Source organism: Mycosarcoma maydis, chromosome 12, assembly GCF_000328475.2.
Source record: "Mycosarcoma maydis chromosome 12, whole genome shotgun sequence".
Lineage (NCBI taxonomy): Eukaryota > Fungi > Basidiomycota > Ustilaginomycetes > Ustilaginales > Mycosarcoma > Mycosarcoma maydis.
This window is the reverse complement of record NC_026489.1, coordinates 492967-507265: the sequence shown is the minus strand read 5'-3', so window position 1 is coordinate 507265 and position 14299 is coordinate 492967. Positions and strand designations below refer to the sequence as shown.

The window sequence follows — 14299 nt, the reverse complement described above, 5'->3', positions numbered from 1 at the left end:
TTCGTGATTAAGTCGGCGCCGACGGTGTGTCACAGTCACGAATGATGATATCGACTTGCTAGGCTCCTCCCCGGGACAGCGAGGATGAAAATGAAGTCGGTGGCGCAGAATCGATTCCTTTGACACGCACAGCATAGGTGGGTAGGCGGGACCGATTGGCAGCCTCGTACCGCTTCCTCATTTTGCTTCAACATGCATGCGTGTTCCCCACTGAAGTTGGCACCTTTGAATCGAACGCTGATGAAAAGCATGGTGATACGACAACCAGAAGTGTCGAGGGAGACCCACGCAGTGGGTTGTTCAAAAAGGAGTTGGAGCCTCTCCACGCCGACGGTGGGTTCGTTGGTCACCTCTCATAGCAATGGAGAAGCCGGACGCTTTTCGTACGCTGACCTCACGACTGTAGGTGGGTACGCTTCAAAGCGGCTCGAGGCTGCAAGTTCGGGGTGTGAGAAAGTGACTCGCAGCTTTGCTTCGCTCAACACCATTTAAACAGACCGATCCAGGTAGCACAACGTCAAGTCAAACCATTGCTCCTCGATCTGCGCTTCCAAATCGAGGATACGCCCAGTATGCAGCGCCAAACGTTGACTCTGCTTTCTCTTTTCGTAGTGGCGCTTCTGCACAACACGGTTCGTGCAGCTGATGGCGACACATGGTCGCTGTATTGCAACGGAGGCGGCACTGTTCCTCGCGACACATCGTATACGTGCTTTGAGTCGGACGACGGCGTCGCTGTCGTGAACTCGCTCGAAAATGGAGTGCTCGACTTGAACCCGGCTAACCATAGGCGTAAGTTAGTCGTGTGACATGAAAACAAGATTCGTGATCGTCCCGAACTCAGTGACTAACAGCCATCCATTCACTTTGTGCTTTGTGCTTGGCGCTTTACGCTTGGTGCTTTGTTGGCTTTTGCACGCCACCAGAGTTGGTCGCGGTTTTCGCCGGTCCAATGGACAGTGGACGTGCCGCTTTTTCGACTGACCGTCACTCGGTGGTTGTCGAAGCCGGAGATACCCAAAGCGGTTGCTTGTCCTATTCGATCAATAAGCGCAATGACTTCTCGGATCTGATTAGCTTCCTCCACTGTCCGGTCAACGGGCCTCTCGTTATCGCCAAGTAACGCTGAATTAGCCGTGCTTCTCGTCAGTTTCTCAAGCGTCAGAACAAGCATGCTTGGCACAGTAAAGGCTACGCGACGCAGAAACGCAGAGCATGACATGGCAGCTGAAACTGTAGATGTCTCAAACGTCTAGTCGACTGTTTGGCTCGACTTAGCCCCCTGTCTCACTCCCCATATCCCCGCATATTAAAATCCGGTGCGTTTGTTCAATCATAGCGAGTGAATGACCTTATCAACCACGAATGTCTGCACGATTGCACTTGTTCAACACGCCAAGGAAACAAGACAAGTGGATGATCTGATTCGCTCGTCCATCAACGCACGTTGCTCAGCACACCTCTGTCGTCTTGTTACAAGACTGCAAGGCTTATGAGACTCAGTCTCGCGTATCAAAAAAGCTTGTCGTGCCATTGGACCACATTTGGTCGTTGTACAGAACCACATTGTTCGAATGGTTCCGATTGATATCGATATCCGAAGTGGCCTGCATAGCATGGATGCCAAAAGCTCATTCAAGACGATGCTGTTGCTGTCGAGATGCCGCTTTCGCACGCAACTGTAGGATCATATCTTGGGCGACGGCGAGCGACTTTCTTGGTGTACGCGACGTGTCGACCGCTGTCGATCGCGCAGGAGCAGATTGAACCGAATTGCGCGACTCCAGACCATCGTCACTGGCAGCCGGATCAAAATCTAGCGCGTCTGGTATCTCGAACTGCGAGCGCTCGTACTTTGCAGATCGCTTGACTCTTGTTGCGAAATCCGAGTCGGTATTCCTTGGCTTGTTGCCGTGCAGAGAGCTCCTCTGTGCCGCCGAGCAAAGCGTCGGTCCCTTGTCGACAGTGTGAGTTTGACGCCTACTTTTCAAGACAGCGTCGTGTGCGCTTTGTGGTGCGTGTGCATGCGTGGCCGAGATGGAAGAGGTGGAAGATTTCATCGCCAAAGAGAATCGACTCTGTTCACTGATACTGTTCGAGGTGGGCGTAGCCGAAACCGCGGCAGCAGCACTCCTTGCCCTTCGCGCACTCGCTTCCTTGGAGGGTGATACAGCTTCGGGCCTCAGCGCACCACCGTCTGATCGAAAGCGAGAAGACTGAATCGACTCGCTCGTGAAGCTCGTTTCTAGATGTCGCGGTACCGATGTTGCTCGTCGGGAGAAGCTTGGGTCCCTTTGACCGGATCGCCCGGAACGAAGTGGAAGGGCTTGGTTGTTTGTCGGCGCTGAAGTACGGAGAGCCATGCTGGTCCTCGGCCGCGGCAGAGGTGTGGCTGAGTGAGGAGATGAACATTCAGGTGGCATTGCCCGAGTGGGAGACCAAGAGTGTGGGGCAGAAGGAGAGGAAGATAACGTGGAGCGAGTCGCGGCTAAAGCCAAAGAGCGCAGACGTTGTGCAGAGATGCTTCCGGCACCAAATCTGGCTGCAGCGCGGAACTGGCGCCGAGCCTTGAGGTTTTCTTTCCACATTTGCCAGCTTTGTTGCACAAGTCGCTTTCGAACCATACTTGTCGCCTGGTTGGACATCTGAACGCAAGGCAGGTTTCGTCGCCATTGTTGGAAAGTGCTCCGCTTGAGCGAGGTGTTGCGCATTCGTATGGCTGGAAGCAACAGCGTCCGTGATTGCCATGCATGCAGTGCCCATTGTTGTGAGAGTTGCTGACGTCGCACCAGCATCTCGTATTCTTGAGATGCTAGTGCACGTTCCTTAAGTTTGTCCCGCCAGCCGCTCCACATAGTAGCCAGCGTTTTAATTCGTGTCGAGTTCGCTAGGGTCTCTGCCTTGTGCCGTCTCTGTTTTTGCTCGCGAGCATATTCAAGCCAGTGCAGGAAGATGAGCCTTTTGCTGTCTTCCTCTTTGACGTCGATGTAGCTGTTCATGAGCGCCAGCAGATCATCGTGTCGCAGGCAAGCCTCGATCCACGCATAGAACGCCGCCTTGAGCAAGCGCTTCTCGCGCTGCTCTTTGACTTCGAGCTCTCTGTTTCGCACCTCGATGATCTTGGTGACCCATTGGTCAAGGTACATTCGAGCAAGCTTTCCATTACTCTGTGCCAGAAACTGTTGCAACACGGTTTCCAGACGTTGTTGCTTGGCTGCCTTGGATCTCCAGATGTCGAAGACTTGCTCGACAAGGCGTCGATTATGACCAGCCTCTCTGGCATCGCCACGGCGCTCGCGGAGCCTTTGTTGCCACTGGTGCAAGGTGGAGCGCAGTGTAAAGTAGTCAGAGACAGCTTCCGATTTTTGGCCAACAAGACGATGCTGGAGCTGTTTGTTTCGCCAGATGAGAAAGAAGCGGGTACATATCGATTGCTTTCTGTGCGCCTGTGCGTGTGCTTCTCGGTCGCGTATTTGCTTTGCAAGTTGTCTCCATCGAAAGAAATGGGCTACTTTGATGCTTTCGTTACGACGAAGGACGATGGCAGATTCGCGCTGGTTCAAGCTGATAGTCAATGCAGTGTAGCTATGCTTCCAGTGGGAAAAGGTGCGTTCCAATATGCCTGCTGCGCAAACTCGTTCGAAAAGAGCGGCACGTGAACGCACTTGCCAGTGGTGGAAGAGATCAGCCACTTTGTCTTTTTGAAGGTGAACTTGCATGTCAATAGCTTCACGTTGCATTCTCTCAACTTTTTGCTTCTGTCGAAGCCAGAGAGCCATGGCATTTTGTTTAAGCCGACGTGTTCGCCATCGATTGGAGAAAGCCTCTTGTTTGCGGCGCAGCTGTTGTTTCTCGAGAGATTGCTTCCAGCTGTCGAGAGCGGCGAGTTTCAGCCGACGTTGACTGAATGCGCGCGAAAGCCCGCAGAGCAACGTGCGTTGGCGCCAGGTGTGAACCAAGTGCAAGATCAAGAGCCGATCACGGTGATGTTGAAAAAGACGCAAAGCCCTGACCTTTTCTGAGCGATCCGACCACCGCTCGTAAGCCTGTGAGAGGATGGAGTGATTTTGGGTGACCTTGAAGATGTTTTCTCGGGACTGAAGCTGTTTGATGTGCGATGAACGCAGTTGCCACAAGGCGAAAGCACCGCTCTGCAGATGTCGTTTTCGGACGGTGTCGGCACAGCGCTGCATGTGTTGTTGTTTCCAAGCCAGAAAGGTGTCTTTCAACAACCTCTTTTTGACCGCTGAAGTTGTTGCATAGTATGCGGCGCGCATCGAATCTTTCTTAGAATCTTCCCGGCGCTCTCTGGCCGTCAAGGTGAGCCGCTTCCATGTTCGGAATGCTGTCAGGGTACAACGAACTCGATCCGTCTTCTCACCAACACGTCTAGATTGCAGAGAGCTCTGCGCCTGCGTTTTCCATCGTTGCAAGGATTTTTCGACGAGAACGCGAGCACTTGCATCGGCTGCGTTTTGACTCTTTGCAAGCTGTTGACGAGTTAGGGTCATCCACCATGCCAAGCAATTCTGCAACAGCTTACGTGCTCTCCACAAGTCTGCTGCTTGTAGTTGTTGGCTCGAAATATTGAGTTCTTGGCGCGCTTGCTCGGCCAGTTGAGACTGCCGTAACGTAGCGCGGGCGGATTGCGAGGATTGTACGAGCTGGTCGAAGCGTCGCTTAGCATCGTTTGGTAGCCGAAGAGCGTTGCCTGAGAAATCGATATGGCGACCGTAGCTTGCTTGATTGGACGACTGAAGCTCCGAGGGCTCAGCGTTGACGGGATTGTCGTGTTCGTCGGACTGCATCAAACGCCTCAGACGAGCCTGTATCGCAGAGATGGGGCCATGAGGTGGCGACTGCGACAGTTGTGATCCGTGCTCGTCGGCAGGATCATCATGCAACGTTTCCGACTTTGATGTTGACTTATCGGTCTGACGATGCCTCGGAGGCGGACTGCTTGACCGTGGAAGACCAAGATCGTATTGAGAAGGCCGAAAAGATGGATGTGATGGCATCTGCTGTGGTGGAAAAGAGTGTGGCGGAGCTAGCGCGGTTGGCTTGTGTGGCAAGAACTGTCGATGCGATTCAGGGGATTCAAGGGATTCATGCGAATCATGCTCCTGTGTCGGGCTGGCTGTTGCGCTTGTGCTTGTGCTAGTGCTCTGCGTGGATGCACCCAAGTCTGTCTCATCGCCGCTGTTCGGATCGAGACCAAAAGCAAGACGGACCGAGTCCCATCGCTCTCTCCAGTTCTTACCGCGCACTTTGACCAGACTAAGCAAAACAGACCAGAGATGCGCATCCCAGTCGAGCTGAGTTGTGTGATGCGTGCTGCCAGCTCTGCGTTGTCGGCGATCAAGCTCGTCGGGCAAATGGGCGGTGTAGGCCGACTTGAGCTGGGAGAAGTCGGAAGCATGGGATGGCAAGGTGGATATGAGCCGATCGAAGAACTCGATGTCTTGCTCTGTCAAACTCTTGAACGCCTGATTGATCGAAAAGCGAGACGAGGTGGAGGGAGGAGTTGTGGACGTTGTGATTGTTGATCGGGACGAGCTCGCAACGGAGGCTGCGGTATGGGAGGCGGACGATATCGAGGCTTGCAAGGGCGACTGGGACAGTGGCGATGGATAGTGAGGACGATGCAGGCCGCCTCGTAGATTCGGGTCAGGCAGACTCTGTCGGAGCAGTCCAAGACTGGACTGATATCGAGACTGCGAAACTCTTGGACCCTTGAGCTCATCTCGAGGCTGATGATTTCCATTCATGACGATGGTTGGAGTATTGTCGGGACCGCCCGCCTCTGGACGACTATCGCAAAGTTACAGGAACAGGCATATTGTTGGTCGTTGGTCGTATCCCGAGAGAGGTGGTGGAGCGCTATTATAAGCTGCCCACTTTGAGTGCGATCTGAAAAGGCCGACGTGGCCAAGCGTGAGGTTGAAGGACGAGAAACAGCAGCCGAGATTGCTTGGTTGCGAGAAAAGGTTTAGCAAGAGGCGCCACAAAGCAGAAAGAGCGAGTCGAGGTAGGCGGCGCATTCAGCATCGCCAGACAATCACGAATGACAGCGGAAGCAGTCACGAGTGCTGCAAAGACAGCTGTCCGACACTCGCGAGTGTGTATCTTTCGGTCTCGCTTTCCAAGACCAACACCCACGACCCTCACCCTGGCGTGTGGACTTGCCTTGACGCTTGGTGATTTTCAGCCGCCTTGCTCGTTGCTCGTTGCGTAATTGTGAATGTGAATCAAATCGTGAATCGTGAATCGTGAATCGTGAATCGTGAATCGTGAATCGTGAATCGTGAATCGTGAATCGTGAATCGTGAATCGTGAATCGTGAATCGTGAATGCTGCCAAGTCACGAGTTGGCTGCCAGTCAAGAGTTTCAAGGGTCCTTGCTGCAAAGCACCACAATCCATACGTGATATCTTAACTTTACCTGAAAGTTGTCAGTCGCGACGCGTGCCGATCTCGACCTTCTCATCCCTCCCCGATGCTGCCCACTCGTAAATGCGCAAATCGGGAGGCAGCCGCCAGCCGTGTATTTTTCACGTTTTCCCTTTCTGTTTGGTTTTCAAGTGAATATCGTAAATCGTGAATTTATCGTGAAATCGTGAAATGTGAATCTTGATCGGATTTGAAACGAAATGGATCTGAGAGGCTCAAATCGTGAATGGTGAATTATGAATTCCAACGAGAAGCAAGAACCGTGAACGTGCGTCGACCACGGTTTCCGATTCTTGATTCACTCACGACTATTAACTTGTTCATTCACGACTATTCACCGACCCGAAATGCGCTCTGCAGCGTGAGTCCACTCACGACTCATACAGTTTTTACTCTTCACGCTTTTTTGGAAGAAAGTTCAACACGCACCAAAAATCCGCGAAATTTTCGAGTTGCTTGCTGCAAAAATTTCACTCTACCATGTTTGCGATTCGTGATTGCAGCAGCGAGCAACACACGGCTCAAATGCTCGAGCTCGACCAACCAACGCACCACGCACCACGCACCCATTTGTGCTCTGTGTAACCACGAATGCTGAGCAAAGGGATGCTAGCTGTCTTGCTCTCATCCTAGAGTCCATTCCCTTCTCTCTTCCACCACCACGTGCATCGACAGTTTGGATCCCAATCTGCTGTAGACGGTGTCATCCATCCTTGTTTCCGTCTAGTTTCTACCACCACTCTTGGTTCCGGTTCATCGTCGGCTTTCATTTAGGCCCCAGGTTGAACATCGATAACGGTTTCAGCCCACTCTTTCCTCTGGGCAGGCGATTCGTCTCCTCTGGCTTCCTCTCTTTGATACCCCCTCAAACGAACAAACTCGCCTCCAGGGACTTGCTTTTTCTATTAGACTCTAACTTGTCACTCAAAAGCGTCGATTGTCATCCACATCATGTCGGGCGTATCGCAGGCTCTTGAAGCCCTCTACAAGGCACCATCTGCCGAAGAATGCTACGTTGCAGCAGAGAAGCTTGCCGAACGCATCAACAACAACGGTCTTCGCGTACTTCAGTCCGAAGGCACCCTTGACAGCCTCATCAAGGCCTCGAGAAACAAAAAGAGCGGTTACGAGCGCGAAGCCGCTGCTATCGGCCTCAATGCCATCTTTGTCAAGGTCGGAGGCAAGAATGCCCCCTCACCCCTTGGCGCAGAGCCATGGCTTCTTTCCACTCTTCCTGCTATCCTCGAACTCTACGCAGACAAGGGCGATGTCGTTCGTCAGGCCGCCGAAACCGCGGCTGGTTCGCTCCTCTCCCTGGTTCCCCCTGAGGCGGCTCCCGAGTTTCTTGCTGTTCTCTATGAAGTGCTTGGCTCCGGTAGCGCAAAGTGGCAGGCCAAGGTTGGCGCACTCAAGCTTCTTGGTCGCCTCAGTGGATCGGCTAGCGAGCAGATCGGCGACCAACTCGTCGAACTTATCCCCTACCTCACCAAGGCCATGCACGAAACCAAGGCAGAGATCTCCAAGCAGGCACGAAAGACGGCCATCAAGGTCTGCGAGTCGTGCCTGGACAACAAGGACATCCGCCCTTTCATTCCGGATCTGGTCGGCTGCATGGCTCAACCTGACGCCGTGCCCGAGTGTATCAAGAAGCTCTCCGGAACCACGTTTGTCGCCGAGGTTACTGGCCCTGCGCTTGCCGTCATGGTTCCCCTGCTCGCTCGTGCTCTGAATGAGCGAAGCCAGAACGTCCAGCGACAGGCTGTTGTTGTGGTTGACAACCTCTGCAAGCTCGTTCGCGACCCTCACGAGGCGGCCAAGTTCTTGCCCGAGCTCACTCCTGGTGTCGAGCGAATCGAAAAGGGTGCCAGTTTCCCCGAAGTTCGTGAGCACGCAAAGAGCGCCCTCGACACGCTCACTGCTGCTACTGCTGCTGTGGGCGAGGCGGCGACCACCGAAGACCCCAAGAAGGTCTTTGATCAACAGCGCGGTGCAGCTCTCGATGCTATCATCGCCGCTGTTCAGCCCCACGTGCCTGAGGAGCACGCCAACCTCAAGAGCGACACTTTTGCACTTACCGGCGTGGAATACCTTGCCAAGTCGATTGTGCGTCTCGCCAACAAGCGCGTACTTCATGCCAGCGCCTGGGATGACGTCTATGTGCAGCCATATCTGCGCCGAATTTGCAAGGACGCCGACGCTGCTCAGGCTGCTACGGCCGAGCTGCGCAAGACGTACATCGAGTTGGACAAGGCACGCTTCGGCAACTCGGAAGAGGAAGATGACGACGAGGCGGGCGAGTGCCTCTGCCGTACCGAGTTCTCGCTCGCCTACGGCGGTCTGCTGTTGCTCAACCACACCACACTCAAGCTGTACCGCGGTCACCGATACGGCATTGTTGCCGCCAACGGAAGCGGCAAGTCGACCTTGCTGAAAGCCATGCGCGACGGCAAGGTCGAGGGCTACCCGTCGCAGGACCAGGTGCGTACGCTCATGGTGGAGCACAGTCTGCAGGGTGAAGACGGATCGACGCCCATCATCGACTTTATCGCCAACGACAAGAAGCTCGTCGGCAAGTCTCGCGACGAGGTGGCACAGAAACTGCGCGAAGTCGGCTTTGACGATGAGAAGCAAAAGAACCCTGTCGCCTCGCTCTCTGGTGGTTGGAAGATGAAGCTTGAGCTGGCACGTGCCATGCTCTCAGATGCCGTGGTGTACTTGCTCGACGAGCCCACGAATCACTTGGATGTTCAGTCGATCGCTTGGCTCGAGAACTTCCTGGTGACCAATAACCAGATCACGGTTGTCACTGTCTCGCACGACTCGGGCTTCCTGGACAACGTCTGCACCGACATTATCCACTACGAGAAGAAGAAGCTGCGCTACTACAAGGGCAACCTCTCGGACTTTGTCAAGACCAAACCAGAGGCAAAAGCCTACTACTCGTTGGCCGCCACCACGGTCAAGTTTACCTTTCCTCCACCCGGTTCGCTGATGGGTGTGCGCTCCAACACGCGTACCATCCTCAAGATGTCCAACTGCACGTTTACATACCCTGGCATGACCAAGCCGTCGTTGAACGACACTTCGTGTGCAATCAGCCTTTCGAGTCGAGTGGGTGTGCTGGGACCCAACGGTGCCGGTAAAAGTACGCTGATCAAGGTGCTAACGGGTGAGACAGTGCCACAGCAGGGTAAGGTGGAAAAGCACCCGAATCTGCGTATCGCCATGATGGCGCAGCACGCATTCCACCACTTGGAGCAGCATCTAGAAAAAACGGCGGTGGAATACATTGCCTGGCGATACCAGGACGGCCATGATCGAGAGATGACCGAAAAGGCATCGCGAAAGATGACAGACGAGGAAAAGGCGCAGATGGAGACGCCGATCAAGTCGACCACGGGCGAGTCGCGCCGAGTCGAGTACATTGTTGGACGACAGAAGCTCAAAAAGTCGTATCAGTACGAGATCAAGTGGGTTGGCTACGAGCACCGAAACAACTCGTGGATCCCGCGTGAGCGTCTGCTTGAGTTGGGCTTCAGTAAGCTCGTGCAGCAATTTGACGATTTCGAGGCGTCTCGAGAAGGTGCCGGTTCGCGCGAGATTAGCGTCAAGCTGATCCGACAGCATCTTGAGGCGGTTGGTTTGCAAGGAGAGATTGCGCAGCACCATGCAGTGGGAGGTTACTCGGGCGGTCAGAAGGTCAAGGTGGTGTTGGCAGCTGCCATGTGGAATAACCCGCAGGTGCTGGTGCTCGACGAGCCAACCAACTACTTGGATCGAGATGCGCTTGGTGGATTGGCGACGGCGATTCGCGATTGGGCGGGTGCGGTGGTGATCATCTCGCACAACATGGAGTTTGTCGGTGCTCTTTGTCCCGAGATCTGGAACGTGGACCACGGACGCATTGTTTCGAGAACCAAAGCGCAGCTGGCCGAGGGAGCCTTCTTGGACGAGATGGAGAATGCATCGACGCCAGGAGCGTCTGTGCCAGGCACACCGATGCCAGGCAGCACGGTGGCGTCTCGGCTGGCGTCGAAAGCAGGTACTCCAGCTTCGTCGGCGGCGCCTACACCTGCGGGTTCAGGCGACGAAGGTGACCAGGACATGTCCAAGTTCAAGGCCAAGAAGGGCAAGAAGAAGCTCACGCGTAACGAGAAGAAGGCACAGGAGGAGCGACGTCGACTGCGTCTGAGCCGCTGGCTCACATACGGTGGCGAGCGCGAACCCGACACGGATGACGAGTAAGCACGTAGAGTTAGTTGATCGGTCGCTAGCTTGCTACTACGACCCACTTCGTTTTGCACATACATAGAGAATCCAAACCAATCGTGAATAGCATCGTCAAGTAAAACCGATCTGAGCCGATGATCAGCGTTGTATGTCTGCTGCAACTCTGTTGAAATTGCTTTGCGCCTCGCTTAGATCAAATGGCCACTTCACCAGCGCGAGGATTGTGCGACGTGCTGCTGTTCTTGACGACATTGACGATTTGTAGCGGTAAAATCGTGAATACGTGAGGCTTCTGGTGTCATGTGAAATGTTAGAGAATAAGCACAATATTCGTGATTCGTGATTGTCAGGGTGGGGGACGAGCATCGAATCACCAATGAAAAAGTCGACAAGTGTGAAAGCAGTTCGAACACGCAGTCACGAGTCGTGGGAGTGAGTGATTAAAAAAAAAAACACAGAATTCGCCGAACCACGGGCGTGGACTCGTGAATTGTTGATGAGGGATTTGCGTGGGCGTGCGCGGTGGGTGTGCGGTGTTCTTGATCTTTCCGATGTACAGTACATCTGTAACTGTAGCTAAATCCAATTCGTGATTGTTTTCGGGACGAAAACTTCTTATCGGACCAATCAGAGTGCGCCGTTTTTAATGCCACCGGAAAATAATCGATCAACCGCCTATTTCGTGTGCAGAATCAATTCCACTAGACAAGCTCATCTCTCGTAACGAGCCTGACCGAAATGGATGTGCCAGGATAAGCCAAATCAAAGCGAAAGTGTCGGAGAACGCAAGTCAAACCCTCCGGAAATCTCGGCACTTGGACACATTTGGAGCTGGCATGGTCAAGCAACGCTCTCGGTGGAGACCGGAATGTATCTCCATCCAAGCGTGCGTCAGAGTTGATCATGACGCGGATGTCGTTTCCAAGTGTTTCTGACGAGCTCGCTTAGAGCTGGTGTGCCTGGTGGCAAAACAACAAGTCAACGACTCTCGTAAAGCCTTGACGCGTTCGATCCTGTTTCGTATTCGTACTAGACGTAGCGTATGGAGAATGGGCGGTTTGATTGCGCCGAGACCGAGCTTAAACCGGTGTGCTACGAGAGGAATGTCGCGACCAAGGATGAGTGATGAGTGAATAACCATCAGCGTTCTACGGACTGCGAGTTGTCCAGGTTTGCGATCTAATCGGTTCGAACCAATCACCAATCGAATCGAGCGAGAGACAAACACCTGCCAGCGCTCTCTACCGACGGGCAATTATCGAAAGATGAGCCGTGGCAGACATGCTCGTGCTTCCAGCTTGAACAGCACAAACGTTAACTATCGCAGGAACAAATTTTGGTTGCACAGCGCCAAGAGGTGTCGGAGACTATCTCTGTGTTTGCGTGAAGCTAGACTCGAATCGAGCACACATGCTCTCTGGTTGTACCTGCAGCAACTTTGGCTAGATGCAATTCCCGCAACTCAAGCAGTGTGCTGGCGTGCAACCCGCTTCTCGGTCGGCGCTTGGTCCTCGCTTCGAGGATAGCACGGCCAAGCGAAACCGTCATATTGCGCTGATTTGTGGCTTTCGATTCGCTTAGCTTGCGACACATGACGATGGAGCGAGTAAGCAAGCAGGAAAGCAAGCGAGCGAGCAAGCGGGTAGAGCTAGCAGATGGATGCAAAACAACATGAGCATTTTCATCTTCCTAGGACAGTGGACCGAGGTGGCCATGCTGATGCTTGGCGTAGTTACCAGGGTCGAGAATCACGAATCGTGAATGGTAGAACCGAGACCGCACCACAACCATCTATTGTTAAAAAGCAAATAGGCTCGTGGCACAACTTGATCTGAACGAAAGGCTCTACCGCGTCTGTGTCCCTTTGTGCACAAGTGCGCGCTCCATTCGAGACTTACAGTAATTTCTATTTAAATATTTTTTCTTCTTTTTTTAATCTGCACGATGAATTGGGCAGGGAGGCTGTAGGCAGTTTATATAAGTTAGTCAAGCTGTTGCATCTTGGCAGGCTCTAGATTGACCCTTGCATTCCGTTGCCGCGGGTCGGTTTGGGAGTATGCCTCGCGTCTCTTTTGATCGCTGCCGAGTCGACGTCGAAGCGTCCAAGCATTAAAGGCGCTGAGTCGTCAGTAGGCCACATTTTATCATACAGAGTCATCAAGTTACGTCCATTCAAGCATCACAGTGCTTTCTCACATGGTTTTGGCTTGATTCTCACGCTCTGCGGTCGTGGGCTTACGAAATGTACTGTATTGTACTGTGTTGACGACAGACATGATCACTCGTCTCAAGTTTGGAAGCATCGCTCTCGTCGTTGGTGTCGAGGTACACTCGATTTGGACGTCGGCAAAGGCAAAAGCATGGTGAGAGTTGCGAGTTTCGTTGATCGCTCGCTTTGATTTTGCCATTAGACGACGAACAGGGGTCGATAGATGCTGCGCGGTGAAGAAACCCTATATAGATCGAGATGCGCTCGCAAATTACCGCCCTGCATCGAACATGTCCATCGACTCGCGCGCTTTCACCACGGCTCCATGACTCGTAGCGAGCTTGACTGCGACGTAGCCTGTGGTTCGAAGTGTCAAACTACTGTAGCGTCGAGGGAGGGAGTTTTTTCGCATCGAATACAACGAAAACACAAAAGCATTTAATCAATCAGAAAAAGCTTAAGAAGCAGCAGCAGCAGCAGCAGCAGCAGCGTGTGGGCGTGGGTGTGGGTGTAGGTGGGCTGCGTGGTGAAATCTGGGCGTGGCCAAAGCAGCAGAAGAAATCTGAACAAGCAAGTTACTTGAACGAACAAACATGGGCCTGCAACGAATCAAGAATTGACTCGTCGTCCTGCGACGCAAGGATGTGGGTATTTTTGCTAGTTAACGGCTTCGCTTTGTCATTCACGATTGTCTGAGTATTAAGCGCATTTTGAAATTGGTAATCACGAATAACTCTATCGTGAATCTTTAAATCATGAATGTGAAGAAATGTCCGGTGGGATTTCTCAAAAGTGGTGAGAGAGTGACGAGTATTGAGTGGTGAGGTAGGCGAGGCGGCAGCTCATCACGAAAGCGTTGTCCATCACGAGGCAGCCAAAGTGGACAGTTGCACATTCACGATTCACAATTTCGGTTCCAGCACAAAATGCAAAAAGTGCAGCATGCAGCGCACACAACTTGTGACTCAGCTGCAGCGCTTACTTGACCATGGCAGCGTGAGCAGCGAGCTGGGTGTGTTTGCTGCCTTGACCGCTGAAGCTGTCAAAGCTTGGTTGCCTCTTTCAGCCGAGTCTTTTCAGTCTTGTCTTTCTTGTCTTTCAGCCTTGTCTTCTGTGCATCGCTCTTCTGTGCATCCTCAGCTCGACGACCCACGCTTCGCAACGTCGAACGCTCGCTCGGTCCTCCTACTCGTGACTTTTCGGCTCACTCGTGGCTGGCTGGCTGGCTGGCTGGCTGGTCGCTTTGATCCGCTCTTGCTCATCTTGTTCACTTCCACCGGTTTGTCCTTTTGCGTTTGTTTTCTGGTTGAGATACCGCTCGGTGCGATTCGGTCGTCGCCATCCTTCTCCGTCGCAGTCGACTCGTCGCTCCTCTCCCGCCGTCGGTCACAACCTCGACATTCTTTCGCC

General features: G+C 53.3%; 3 protein-coding genes across 3 annotated transcripts; 2 read left to right on the top strand and 1 right to left on the bottom strand.

The window, feature by feature from the left end:
* Window positions 1–572: 572 nt before the first annotated feature.
* Window positions 573–1123, top strand: UMAG_12257 (uncharacterized protein; the record flags this gene model as incomplete). Its single annotated transcript, XM_011392517.1, has 2 exons — window positions 573–792; window positions 927–1123. The coding sequence occupies 2 exons, from the start codon at window positions 573–575 to the stop codon at window positions 1121–1123; spliced, it is 417 nt and encodes a 138-aa protein (XP_011390819.1).
* A 508-nt stretch (window positions 1124–1631) lies between these two features.
* UMAG_04254 (uncharacterized protein) lies at window positions 1632–5768 on the bottom strand (the record flags this gene model as incomplete). Its single annotated transcript, XM_011392423.1, has 1 exon — window positions 1632–5768. One exon carries the CDS (start codon window positions 5766–5768, stop codon window positions 1632–1634), a length of 4137 nt encoding a protein of 1378 aa, XP_011390725.1.
* A 1633-nt stretch (window positions 5769–7401) lies between these two features.
* On the top strand, window positions 7402–10695 carry UMAG_04253 (putative mrna export factor elf1; the record flags this gene model as incomplete). Its single annotated transcript, XM_011392422.1, has 1 exon — window positions 7402–10695. The coding sequence occupies one exon, from the start codon at window positions 7402–7404 to the stop codon at window positions 10693–10695; it is 3294 nt and encodes a 1097-aa protein (XP_011390724.1).
* Window positions 10696–14299: the final 3604 nt, after the last annotated feature.